The sequence below is a fragment of the Camelina sativa genome, chromosome 13 (assembly GCF_000633955.1).
Source record: "Camelina sativa cultivar DH55 chromosome 13, Cs, whole genome shotgun sequence".
Lineage (NCBI taxonomy): Eukaryota > Viridiplantae > Streptophyta > Magnoliopsida > Brassicales > Brassicaceae > Camelina > Camelina sativa.
In genome coordinates this window covers 8627041-8640663 of record NC_025697.1, presented here as the reverse complement: position 1 = coordinate 8640663, position 13623 = coordinate 8627041, and the positions used below count along the sequence as shown (strand labels likewise).

The following is a 13623-nucleotide window of genomic DNA, read 5'->3' as shown; positions in this document are numbered from 1 at the left end:
CAATTATCCAGTTTTGATTTTCAAGGAAAAGAGTTGTCTGAATTTCTTGGAGGTCATCCCACAAATGAGTTCTCTCTTCTCTGATGTTTGAAGCATAGACAGCAGTGAAAATAAAGCTTGTTTCCTTTTGAATCTGAATTTTGCAGGTGATTGATTGCCTAGACTGGTGAAGCACTTGGACAGTAGTTGAAGGTTTCCAGATAATTATGATCCTTCCATCGTCATCAGTATCATGGTTGGAGGTAAACTGCCAGCCAGGGCAAACTTTTTGCATAACTTGATTCAAATTTGGTTCTTTTATGTGTGTTTCCAAAATAGCACCCACAACTGGCTGATTAGTATAGAGCCATTGTACAAAAGGTCGATGCTTATCCGGGTCATTTAGGCCGCGGACATTCCAAAAAGATATATGGGGACTCATTGGGGTTTGGATTGAGCCTCTTTCTGGGTAAAAAGAGGACTCTGACCAAGAGTAGAAGAAGAAACATTAGAATTAATGGGTGAAGGTATAAACAGGGGTTGAGAGGTTATTACTGAGTAGGAGTTTGGATCTGGATTTTCAGGTATACAAGGAGGATTTTTGGTAGGTGAGAGGGACTTTGGAGGGTTAGTGTTGGTGTATGGTGGCTCAGAGGGGATAAAAGGGTTAAACGAAGTGGGGGTTGTTTTCAGGCCATCATATTTATTGGTTAAAGGTAAGGCAAGCGAATTGTCTGAGACCACAATAGGACGAGACACAAACTCTGCTTTCAGAGCCAAAACACAATCCACCTGAACATCCATAGGAGAGTCAGCAGCAATTGGAGACTCAGAGGTAATAACCGACTGATTAGTTTCTTTATATGGAGTAGCATCAATAACCATATGCTCCTCTAATTGAGATGTCTCAGTAGATGACACAGGAGCTGGCTCAGTGGTAGGCTCCTCTATTTGGGATGTCTCAGTAGGTGACACAGAAGCTGGCTTAGTGGTAGGTACTGGAGCAACATGAGTTGACTTAATATGTGACGCAGGAGTTAACTCAAAAGGTAAATTAGTAGTCACATGAGTTTCAGAAACAGTTTGAGCAACATGATCAGTTTGAGCGGCTGGAGCAGTGTGCTTGACATGATTACTATTAGGAACATGGTTTCTCTTTGCTTTAGCAGTAACAGGGGTCCAACAGTTAGCCGCTGTTGGACAATTTCTCATAAAATGACCAACTTCTTTACAGAGATAACATGTATGAGGGACAACCTGCGCACCAGAAGAGTTTGTGGGTGCAGTAGGTGGAGAAGGCGCTGCAGGAGGTGGAGCTAGCAAACAGTTCCTTAGAATATGACCCACTTCCTTACAGTGGGAGCAAATCGGAGGCACCCAAGGGTATTCAACCTTCACAGTGAAGAGTGATCCATCTGTCCTTAGAACTTCAAGAACTGGGGGCAGCGGCTTAGTGGAATCAACCTCCACCTTTACATGAGCAGTACTTATACTGGTAAGATTAATGGTCCAGTCATCTGTTTCTTTTGGTTCACCAATGAGTCCAGCAATGTGACTAAGTCCTTGTTGGTGGATGAGGTCAAAAGGAACATCTTTTAGGTGGGCCCAGAGTGGGATGCACTGTAGAGAAGGAGAAGATTCGTCGAAAGAGGTAGACCACTGGGACACATGAAACATAGTAGTCTCCACATACCATATTCTCTTTTCTAGAACTTTCTGTCTAATGTAATTATTTGGCAGTCTAACAAGAACAGAGTTTCCTGCTGGGGAGAGATGGATTTCCAGGTGTTTACCTTTACCCCACATGTAGTTTAGGACACTCTGAGTAAGGTGGTAGGGCGGTATCCGACCAAAGAATTTGCAGATGATAAAGTCTTTATGAAGTTCGGCTCCTTTCTGGAAAACTTCATCAGGAATTTCAACTCTTGGGACCCCTGATGGAGAGTAAGAGACAGGGGATAACCTTTTCAAGGATTTATCTACAGATGGTTTTACTTTTGAGGCATATGAAATTGGATCAGTAGCAGTTTTAGGAGGTAACGGGACATTTAGAGAAGTGGGAGGATAATGGGAGGGGAGAGGGGGAGAAGTTTTAGAGATGACAACATAACTTGGTTTAGCATTTTGAGTAGGAGAGTTGGAGGAAACAGGTAACTGAGAGGGAGTAGTCCCAAGTATGCCATGAAAAGATTGAGAAGAAGGAGAAAGAACAGTAGTAGAAGAAGGATTCAAGTTTTTTGTAGCTACTGTAGCTACTGTAGCATTTTCAGATCCAGAAGGAAGAGAACCAGATCTGGGATTCAAAGATAATTTTGATGAGGAGACCAAGTAAGAAGTCAAGAGCTGAGTCGTAGAGACAACCTCAGGAAGGGGTTGGGGAGGAAGTGTAGAAGGAGAAGTAACTTCTACATGACAAGGAACAGTAGTAATTTGAGTTCTGTGAAAGTTTTTTTGTTTACGAGGAAACAGAAGACCAGCCGTAGCCGGAGGGTTGAGAGGGGAGACGAGAGAGTTAGGGAACCAGGAGTTCGCCATCGCCTTTTTCGCTTTCTACTTTTATTTCTTCATATGCATATAGTTGTACGTTTCGTAAGTAAAGCTTATTCATACGGTTTTCTTCTCATCGACATTATGCATTCATCAAAATTTCAAAATAACGTGTTTTGGTTCTATCTTGAAATGACTATTGATTTCCGGAATACGACACTCTAAAATGCACATTTTTGCTCATTTACTTAGTTTTATTTAATTAAATGACTTATATGAACATTTTACTAACAAATTTCAAAATGCCAAGGAGATTTTAGGGTGTAGTTATTTTGTATGATAAATAATCTATGTGAGATATTTTATGATAACAATAATAAGTTTTTTCTACATATGATTTGATTGTGCCCACAACTTTGTGCACACATATATCTATATTGATACATGCAATGCATAGGTTGAGTGTGGTCGGGTAAGTCATAAGTGGAAGCACTTTAACCACGTAGATGTTGGAGGAAAGTTAGTCACGCTTTCATTAAATAAATAATTTGACATCATTCTAAAGTCAGCTTCCACATAATCCTTCTTGATCTTTTAACCAAGCTGGATAAAAATACACAAATATCATCAGCAATTATATGTTTTATTTAACTTGAACAATTACTATAAAGTTATATGTGTATAATCTAGATAACCTGTGGAAGACAACTCGACGGCAAGCTATTCATTAGGCAGGCCACTTTTGAAGACACGAATAAAAGTGGTTGTCCTTTATGGTTCACCTATTAGCTCATTCATCTGGGCCACTGATTTTGTTTTTCCACCATGCGCCACCATCCTTTGTTATGCATCTAATAACTTTTGAGGATAGATATGTATCTTCCAAAGACCCTCCCACACTAAAATAAAAATGCTTGGGAAAAGGTTAAATGATAGGCGGATGCTTTCAAATTTAATGTAGTTTGAGCATTCATTTAAGGTTAAATATTTTAAAAGGGTATGGTGTTAACACTTAGGATCACTAATCTATATAAAATTATGTAAGATATAATTTAAAAAAGAAAAATGAAAAAACGTAATTAAGTTCCATTTCTTCGTGAGGTGTGCATGAAGCGTTCCATCACAACCTACAACCATATAGTATGGTACGCATATTTCCTTCGTGAGGTGTGCATGTGGCGTGTGTTTTGTCTGCCAAGACACAGACGAAATATTACAAACCCACTAATATCGCTACTTTTTTTGTTTTTTTTGGTCAATCACCATTCCTCAAAGCGTTTGGTGCTGTAATGTTTATCGTTGGTTTTTGACCAATATACTGCGTCGTGTTTTTTTCTTTCTTTCTGGTTAATCTTCTGAGACTCTGATAGTCTTAATTCTTCAAAATAGTCACGCAGCATGTATATAAAACGTTTACAAACAGAACGAGAGATATGATACAAAAGGATGTTTCATGTGCATGTTTGGCTTCATTTCAAGATCTTTTAATTTATGCGCAAAAATACATGAGGATCGTGTTCATAATGATATTTATGATGATGGGGATGGGGATGGTGATGGTTATGATGATGAGAAGGCACGTTTTTGCTCAGCCAAATGACTTAAAACTCGAGAAAAGATATATCTTTTAAGTTAGAGGCAAAAGAGAAGTAAGCAGAAAAGGGAGTGGAGTCTCCAACAAAGATATCATTCTCTTTTGAGTGGATTAACTCCACGCTTAATTAAGAGTGCATATCCCATACCACAGATCGTGGGTTCCACTCTAATTTCTTCTGTTTTCTTCCAATATTTTTATAATCTTGTATACACTCTTGTGTAAAAATTTACATACATTAACATCGGAATCACTACACCCAAGTCTTCTATTGACTACGAATTGTTTTATGGTTTTAGATGATGAGTTTGAGTTTTGATTCAAAAACTATAGAAAATAATAATAAAAAAATAAATTTAGTCAAAAATAAAATAAAAATTTGTAATGTCAAATTATATATGATCTTGGAGAGGGGAGCTGACAAGTGTACATATGTAAGTAGTGGATCCCACCATAATTCTGCGCGTGTTGATTCATGATGTTTTGCAGTGATGTGTATTTCATTTACATTTGCACACCTAATCTCCAGAGTCCACTTGGTATCGTGTTTGCTGCGCTCCCTCCTCTACGTACGTTGTGATGGGTCTATGTAAGCCTAATTACATTGTAACTGGTTTTATCTTTTGGTTACATAGATGATTCTTCTTCTTTTAATTTTCTCTTGTTTTAATAGTAAGGGAGCACTTTGTGCATGCACCGATGATCATATGGGATTTGTAATATTGTAGCGTGTTTAGCATATATCTTTTGAGATTTAGCTTTCTTTGTTAACAACATATTAAGGGGACTAATTGATATGTTGAAAGGTTGGTTAACAAAGGAAAAAAGGTTACAAGGACTGAGATTTTGGCTTTTGGGTAGGAGAAAGCCATAGCTTTTAAAACATGATTGAACTTAAAAGTGTGATGTTAGAGTTCGAGGGGAAAATAAAGTGATGTCAATTAAAGACAGTAGAAAGTAATGTCTTCAACTAAAACCAAAACCGACCCTTCCAACCGTGGTGCGGAAGCATCTCTGGTAAATTTTAAACCGGAAGAAAAATAAACTAGTAGAACCAATTTATGTATCATGAAATCTTAATTCAACTCCTTGGATTTTTTTTATTCGGTTCAGTTTTTCAATTTTAAAAAATACGTCCTCTGTCTTAAAATTTAGAATGTTCATAATTAAGTTTAATTACTACCCCATACTGTATAGGACGCAAAAGTATACCATATCTAACAACGAATTACACCAAAGTGAAATCATCTAGATCAGTGGCGGATCTAGCCAAATTTGTCACCAAGTGCAAAAAACTATAAATTGGAACATAGAGGGCGTCGAACCCATAACCTCATTTTTAATATGGTGCATTCATACCATTATGCCACTTTAACTTTAAGAATTCATACATAAATTAAACAATTTATAGTTTCATATGGTGCACATGCACCACCCTTGGTTAAGGTGGATCCGCCCTTGATCGAGATAGAGGAAAGCAAAATACATGAATTGAAGTAATGTAAATCATGAATCAAAAAAAGTAATACTCCCTCCCTCTGTCTCTAAAAGATTGATGTTTAGAAGCTTTTACACAGTTTAAGAAAACAATGATTACTGAGTTTAAATATATTTTTTTCTTTGACTAAAGAAATACTATTTAATTTTAAACTAATAACAATTCAAAATTTTAAATATTTTCAATAATTACTTTTTGAAGTTTACAAAATATCAATCTTTGTGGGACAAAAAAATATCTGAAAACATCAATTTTTATGAGACAGAGGGAGTATATATTAGTACGATATAAATCTCTCTAATAATTATGATGTCACGATGAGGAAGTGTTGAAAACGTTAAAATGCAAAAATATAAGCATGCGACAGAAATCTGGCAGAAGATTTTAGAGTTTTATCTTTCGTAATCATTACTCATGCTAACATTTTTTCATTTTCCCCCTCACTTGTGGATAACGCACGATATTACAATCCTACACACCAACAAGATTCTATAAAAACGCAAAGGTTGTCTCCATAGAATTATATCCCATCACCAAGCATTAGCACTCCTTTTCCCTATCTCTCTCTCACGCACCCTTTCTCTCTCTTTCTCTCAACTTGGATATGGGTGAAGCCGTAGAGATCATGTTCGGTAATGGGTTCCCGGTGATTCACAAAGACACATCACCCATTCAAACCCTTCACTCCAACCAGCAGGACTGCCATTGGTATGAAGAAACCATCGATGATGATCTCAAGTGGTCTTTTGCCCTCAACAGGTTCGTTTCTGTCGCAACTTCGCTTTCCCTTAATTTTAATTTTGCTATATTTTTATCATTTATTATTTTATATTTTCTTGACAGTGTTCTCCATCAAGGAACTAGTGAGTACCAAGATATTGCTTTATTGGACACCAAACGTTTCGGAAAGGTACATTTTCGTCAAATATTGAATATTTTTTTTCAAGTTCCATATATATGTTCATTTGTATAGTTTTTTGATGAATCACTAAAAATTTAGAGTAGTGATATATATAAAATGGAGACTAATTAGTATGAAGTTAAAACAGGTGCTTGTGATCGACGGCAAAATGCAAAGTGCAGAGAGAGATGAGTTTATCTACCATGAATGTTTGATTCACCCGGCCCTCCTCTTCCATCCCAAGTATGTACTTAATTGTCTTCCTTCACTTGCAAATTAATTGTGTATGTATGTATAAAAGATTTCAAGTATTCAACTAATTAGTAATTTCACAAAAAAAAAGTACTTTTCACAATGCACCTAAACTAGCATACAAGAAATTCTAGTTACTATACATAAACAGTTCATATAAACATGGTTTTTGAACTGTAAATGGAATTTTAGTTAGTTATGATGTACTTAACCACATTGCTCTTTGAAATAGCCCCAAGACTGTGTTTATAATGGGAGGAGGTGAAGGTTCTGCTGCAAGAGAAATACTAAAACACAATACGATCGAGAAAGTTGTCATGTGTGACATTGATCAGGTTTGACTCTGATCTCCAATTTTACTAACAGAAATATACGTTCCCTCATGCATGATCTTAACAAACATATGTTTTTTTTATTATTCTTTTTCTAGGAAGTTGTTGATTTTTGCAGAAGATTTCTGACCGTTAACAGCGAAGCTTTTTGTAACAAGAAGCTTGAACTTGTGATCAAAGATGCAAAGTAAGGAAACTAAAACAAAAATAAAACACAAGAGTTAATAGTATGACTTTAAAATTAATTCTCTAATAAAATATAAAATATGGATGTGAAAAGGGCTGAATTGGAGAAAAGAGAAGAGAAGTTTGATATCATAGTGGGAGATTTAGCTGATCCAGTGGAAGGTGGACCTTGTTATCAGCTCTACACCAAATCCTTCTACCAAAACATCCTCAAACCCAAGCTTACCCCTAACGGCATTTTTGTCACCCAGGTCTTAATTTCTTCCTCTTTGTGTATTTTATAATTAAAATATTTTAACTTACGAGAAAGATACTAAAATATATAATTCTGTTTTTTTATGTATAAAAAATATAGGCTGGACCAGCAGGAATATTCACTCACAAGGAGGTCTTTACATCAATCTACAACACCATGAAGCAAGTCTTCAAGTGTAAGCCAGTGATGCCTCTTTTGTGTGTTTCTTGTAGAGACATTATTTGGTCTATTTTTTGATGATTGAAATGAAAACAGACGTGAAGGCTTACACAGCACATGTGCCATCATTTGCGGACACGTGGGGATGGGTGATGGCATCAGACAAAGAGTTTGACGTTGATGTTAATGAAATGGACCGAAGAATCGAAGAGAGAGTTGAAGGAGAGTTGATGTATTTAAACGCTCCTTCGTTCATCTCTGCTGCTACTCTCAACAAAACCATATCTCTAGCGTAATTCCCATTCATTTTCTTTTTTATATATCTCTGGTTTTTTATTCTAAACACAAGAATTAATTAATCGATTTATTTACAAAAGTTGATACTAAATATATTGGACAGGTTGGAGAAGGAGACAGAAGTCTATAGTGAAGAGAACGCTAGGTTCATTCATGGTCATGGTGTGGCGTACCGGCATATTTGATCAAGAACCGGTCCAATTTCAGATTCATACCAAACTCCATGTCACAAAAACAAAAACAAAAAAAGCCCCGTTTCTTTTCTCCGCGCATAACCGGGCGTTGTCTTACTTTGGTTCGGTTTTCTTTTTTTTTTTTTATATCGCTTGAGCTTCTTTCGTTTTCTTCTTGTTCCCTCAAGTTATTCCGGTTTAGTTTGGTTAACAAAACTATATCTTCCCTCAAGTTATTCCGGTTTAGTTTGGTTAACAAAACTATATTGATTAGTAACTTCTTCACATTAAATCTAAAAGTCCAATGATGGTATTTTCTGACCGTTATTAGAATTTTAATAGACTAAAAATCTGGCATAAATAGTTTAAATGTTTTGGTTCAAGAAGAAGAGATAGAGATATAAGTATTATAAGTCTTTCCGGAAAATTAAACCGAAAGCAAATCAAATTCAACTAAGCCGAAAGCAAATCGAGTTCAATTAAACCGAAAATGAAGTAAAACTACTACATTATAGTACTAAATGCTGCAAAAAAAAAGGAGGAACTGATCAGTTTTGACCAGTGAGACGAACATCTTGAGGAAGGAGAGTGTAGTCGATCTCAAGATCCTCGAGAATCCGCTTGATTGCGATGATCAGCGCGGTTCTTCTCAAACTCTTCTCTACGTATACTTGGAAATTTATGGTGTGCTGGACCAGTATATTCAATACCAGCTTGTTCACATTCTCAATCGACCTCACCATCACCAGGGGTTCTGGATACCAATGTTGTGGGTTTGCCACCAAGTATCTGACCAAATAGACACACAAATTTAGTAAGTGATTTATATGGAGAAACTTAACTAACTTGTGACAAACTTTAAAAAAAAAAGAACCATATTGATGCATAATAATACTTACTCTTTGATTTTTTCCTTGAGAGTGGCGATTTTCTCGGCCGGTGTTGAGAATGCGATGCCGAAGTCGACATAATCTCCCATATCCGGACTTCTGTAATAGTTGCTTATTGGTTTCGATATTAAAACCGAGTTTGGATAGAACACTTTCTCGTTGTCAATCTTGAGGAACACGGTCGTGAAAAGATCTATTTCTTCAACCAACAACTTTAACGCAAGAAAACATATAAACTCAATTATTTAGATATTAATTGTAACTTAGTAGTAATATATAGTGAGAAAAAAAAAACACAAGCTTGGAAAGTTAGTTACCATAACACCGTCGACAACGCAACGGTCACCGACGTCATAAGGGTGCATCACGAAGACGAACACAAAGGATTCAAAGATATTCTTGCAAGTGCTTCCGATCATGAAAGCAAGACCCAGGAATTGTGAGGAGAGCAACAACAAAATCTTGGTCGATGCTATATCCAGAAGTACCAACCAAACGATCAATGTAACAACGGTCAGGATTCCAGATATAAGTTTGTCCAACTGCTTAACCGCTGTTTTTGTGTCGTTCAGTGAATGTCCTATTGTTTTCCTATTTAGGTATACACCGACCTGTCAAACGTACCAAACCTAGTTTAAAACTTTTTAACAACTTCTCCAAATATGCATAATGAATGTGTTATGTTTTAGGGTTAAAAATCGAATAAACTCTTAAAAAACGTAGCATATATAAGAACAACAAAAAACTAAGGGTGTTTGAGGAATGTTACCACCCATTCTGTAAAAGCCTTGCGTGTGATTTGTCCGGTGTCAGCAGCACCATCTATTAATGGGAGTACAAGGTCAACCTCTTCCTTAATCATGAACCTCAATAGGTCGTCTTCTTCTATGCAACTGAAAAATCCAGAAGCAATCAAATGATTATGATGAAACAGGGTAAAAAAAGCAGAGTATTGTGTTATGACGACTCACTTTTGGTTAGGCTTAGCAACATTGTTGAAGATGTCATAAGCAGCAGCCACAGCCTCCATCTCATTTGTTATCTCTTTATCAGTTTTCTCTTTCTTATCGTTGACCTCATCTATAGTGCTAGATATGGTTGAGATACCTGAAGTTCCCACGGCTTCTATCAAAACACGCATTGTCCAGGCAGAAACCTTCTCTTGTTTCATCCTGTGAACCTTTCCCATATCGATCACTTTCTTGTCTTTCACTTTTCCATTCTTGGTGCTCGTGAAGCTAAGGTGTCCCGTGCTTGGCACGCGACCAACGTTCTCGGCCTCTTCTATAAGCGGAGGTCCCGAGAGAGTCTGGAGAACGTATTGGTGAAAGACAGACTCTTGAATCCTCTCAAAGAAGTTTCTGACGTTGAACTTTGAAGCAAGAACTTTCAAGGCAAACGTCTTCACCAAGAAAAGGACTGACCCGACGAGAAGAGTGACTATAGTCGCAGTGATAAAGTCGAGAAACTTCTTGGTCTTACGTGAGTGTTTATCATCTTCATCGAACAGAAATACCCAAGCAATCAGAATCAAGCCAAACCAAATGAAGACTTGAACATTCTTCTTCAAACCGTGCACAAAGTACAACACTTTTTTCTTGAGTAGATAGTTCTTTTCTATGAGGAACACCGCAATATGCATGAACCAATTCGTCAAGAAAAGGCCGCTGAGTGTCACCATCACAAGCACGCACCATTTCCAAAGTTCCAAACCCCAAATGGTATGCTTGTTCACCTTATCAACTGTTAAACTCACAACCAAAGTGGCCAAAATGGCAAAAAACAGTACCAACTCAAGCAGAGCAAGAGGTGTCATCCGGCTACGCTTTCGTCGGTGTAGCTTAACCTTTTTGTAGATTTCCTCATTCTCGTCCGTTTCATCCTCATCAACTCTACTAAGTGCTGCTGCTGACGCAATGCTCCTATTAGATTTGTTATTAGGGGAAGCCCTGTCAAAAGAACTCCTTGCGAATGATGAAGCAGCACCAAACTGTTCCCTAAGGGATCCACCATTTTCCTCTCTAGTGTGATCGTATCGAAAAGACTGTTGTTCCCCAAACCTTGACTTTGACTTGGAGTAAACTGACCTCGAAATAGACTTCCTCCGAACTAGACCTCCAGTGTTGGGACTTGGGGTTTTAGGCGGCTTATGAACGCTACCACCAAACTTATAGATATCAGGAGGTGGAATGCTTATCGGCATTGGTTTGGATTTCTCAGTCCCCGCATCTGCTTCCGGTGAAGGCAATGGATTGAAAGAAGGAGATGCTGCTGAGCCTTTTGACTCTTCTTTATCTGAAACATTAATAACAACTTCTTCTCCGTTACTGACTCTCTTCTCTGCCATCCTTAAGTCACCTTCCAACCAATAAATTTGCTAATGCAGCTGTTTGACTCCAATGGCTCCCAAAAGAGCCCAGAAGTTGGACCAAATCCTAAGAAGACGAGAGTAGAAATGTACTAATTAAAGATTAGATCAGTCACAAACTCTTACACAAATAAATACACTAAAGATTGATTTAACAAATGCTTGACACCGTTGTTTATTTTTTTTTTAAGTTGACCATATCTAATAGCTAACATTTAAAACCTAAGCCAAATTCTAAAAGGCTAGAAAAGAGATCTGCAAGAAAGACCAATTGTTCTTTAAGTAAGTTAGTATCTAACTACTCAAAACAATACTCAGGAACACTTTAGAAAAACCTCATCTTTGTCCTTAAACAAAACTTTCAAAGAAAAAGGAAACCAACAGTGCAGCACTGCTAGAAAAGCAGAGCAGGTATGGACCTCGGTGGACAAAAATAATAATACGAGGCACACACATTTTTAATTAGAAGCTTTAAAGTAACAAAAGAAAGATACGAGAAAGGGAGAAGAGCAGAAGAATTGTACAAGGACACTGAAAGCGCCAAGGAAGGATTGATCTTGAAACTTCCTTCAGTCCTGCTGCCCAAAGTGTGAACCCCTAGTGCATTTTATAAACCAAACAAATAAGTTAAATAGGAAAAGTAATAATAATAATACTAGTTCGAGAGTAATGCAGACAGAAAACAAATTGGCCATAATTAAAATATAAACAATCACGTGGATCTCAGAGCGGACGGGATTCCCATAAAAGTAAAGTTTTATGCTTCCCAATGACAAAGTTTATAACGTTAAAGATTTGAATACACAAAGCCTTATTAAAAAAGAAAAATGATTGTCAACCCATAACCACACATATAGATAATATAATATAAATATTTTGTTAGGTATACGAACTATTGTCACTATATAAAGAACAAACATAAACAAATATGAGTTACGTATATAATACCATAACTATCTATAATATCATAACTATCTAATTCTGATGATTTGGTTGATAGAATCCAGTGCAGAACGGTGTTGATCAATATTGACCAAAAATTTTTTATAAACAGCAAAGGTTAAAAAAATTACATAACTTTACTAAAAGATTATATGATAAATTTTTACTACAAAATAATAAACAAATATACATTTTTCTTTTATACATTCAAAAATTGGTTTAATTTTATACCATATCATTTGTATACCATATTATATTTTATTATGTAGCATGCTATTAAATATTTTTATATAACAAATAATGGTAAATCAAAGTTCAAATATATAGCAAGGTGCAATATAATTTGACAAAAAAAATATAACAAATTAGACTCAATTATAAACAGTCTATGAACATTTTTAAGCCAAAATATTTTAAGAAAATATTATATGTCTCATCATTTGTTATATACCATATTATATTTGTTCTATAAAAAAGGAAAATTTTGTATATAATAAAATTTTACTACAAAATATTATAACAAATATACATTTTCTTTTTGTATATAATAAATATAATATAGTCTATATCAAATATACATTTCGCTTTTGTATATAATAAATATAATGTGGTATACAAATGATATGGTATAAAAATGAAATGATATAAAATTAAAAACTAATTTTTGAATTTACAAAAGAAAAATGTATATTTGTTATACTATTTTGTAGTAAACTTTTATTATATAATCTTTTTGGTTTATGTAATTATTTTGTTAATATTTATTGTTTATGAAAAAAAAATTTGGTCAATGCTGGTTAATTCTGGTCAACACCGGATTCAGGCAAAGAAAGTATCAGAATTAGATGATTATGGTGTTGTATACATAACTCATGTTTGTTTATGCATGTTTGTCTGTAATGACAATAGTTCGTGTAGTTAATAAAATATTTATATTGTTTGTATATATGGTGATGTATTGGCCTATACTTGACATAGATGACAATCATTTTTCCTATTGAAAACAACTTTCTTAACACATATTTTTAGATTCATCTCATTGTAATATAAAAGAATTCAACGATTAAAATTATTATTAGTTTACAAAAATAATTACTTTTTGTCTTTGGAAAAGAAAAATTATGTTTTCTCGAATTTATACATGTTCTAATTATTATTAGTGTTATCATTGATTCGGTCAACATTAATTGATGATCTTCATATTTTTCAAATTTTGTACAAAAAATATAAAAAATTCCCTTAATTATGGTTTTATAGCTTTCTTAGTCCCTTTAATAGATTTTTCTCGAGATGCCTTCAACCTTGATCT

The 13623-nt window shown here is 35.5% G+C and overlaps 2 protein-coding genes across 2 annotated transcripts; one reads left to right on the top strand and one right to left on the bottom strand.

Annotated features, from left to right (window-relative positions):
• On the top strand, nucleotides 6062–8346 carry LOC104736021 (thermospermine synthase ACAULIS5-like). Its single transcript, XM_010455933.2, has 9 exons — nucleotides 6062–6317; nucleotides 6402–6468; nucleotides 6608–6702; nucleotides 6944–7046; nucleotides 7142–7230; nucleotides 7324–7480; nucleotides 7585–7660; nucleotides 7741–7936; nucleotides 8045–8346. The coding sequence occupies exons 1-9, from the start codon at nucleotides 6163–6165 to the stop codon at nucleotides 8124–8126; spliced, it is 1020 nt and encodes a 339-aa protein (XP_010454235.1). The 5' UTR covers nucleotides 6062–6162; the 3' UTR covers nucleotides 8127–8346.
• Nucleotides 8510–11973, bottom strand: LOC104736020 (mechanosensitive ion channel protein 9-like). Its single transcript, XM_010455932.1, has 6 exons — nucleotides 11897–11973; nucleotides 9976–11439; nucleotides 9774–9897; nucleotides 9322–9615; nucleotides 9014–9216; nucleotides 8510–8903 (listed from the first exon to the last, which is right to left on the bottom strand). The coding sequence occupies exons 2-6, from the start codon at nucleotides 11349–11351 to the stop codon at nucleotides 8663–8665; spliced, it is 2238 nt and encodes a 745-aa protein (XP_010454234.1). The 5' UTR covers nucleotides 11352–11439; nucleotides 11897–11973; the 3' UTR covers nucleotides 8510–8662.

Excerpts from the sequence above, each read along its gene's own strand:
- LOC104736021 (XM_010455933.2), top strand. The coding sequence starts at position 6,163 with ATGGGTGAAGCCGTAGAGATCATGTTCGGTAATGGGTTCCCGGTGATT. Across the intron at positions 6,318-6,401 it reads TGGTCTTTTGCCCTCAACAG|TGTTCTCCATCAAGGAACTA; the intron begins GTTCGTTTCTGT and ends TTTTCTTGACAG. Across the intron at positions 7,481-7,584 it reads ACGGCATTTTTGTCACCCAG|GCTGGACCAGCAGGAATATT; the intron begins GTCTTAATTTCT and ends TAAAAAATATAG.
- LOC104736020 (XM_010455932.1), bottom strand. The coding sequence starts at position 11,351 with ATGGCAGAGAAGAGAGTCAGTAACGGAGAAGAAGTTGTTATTAATGTT. Across the intron at positions 9,898-9,975 it reads GTTGCTAAGCCTAACCAAAA|TTGCATAGAAGAAGACGACC; the intron begins GTGAGTCGTCAT and ends TGGATTTTTCAG. Across the intron at positions 8,904-9,013 it reads CTCAAGGAAAAAATCAAAGA|ATACTTGGTGGCAAACCCAC; the intron begins GTAAGTATTATT and ends CTATTTGGTCAG.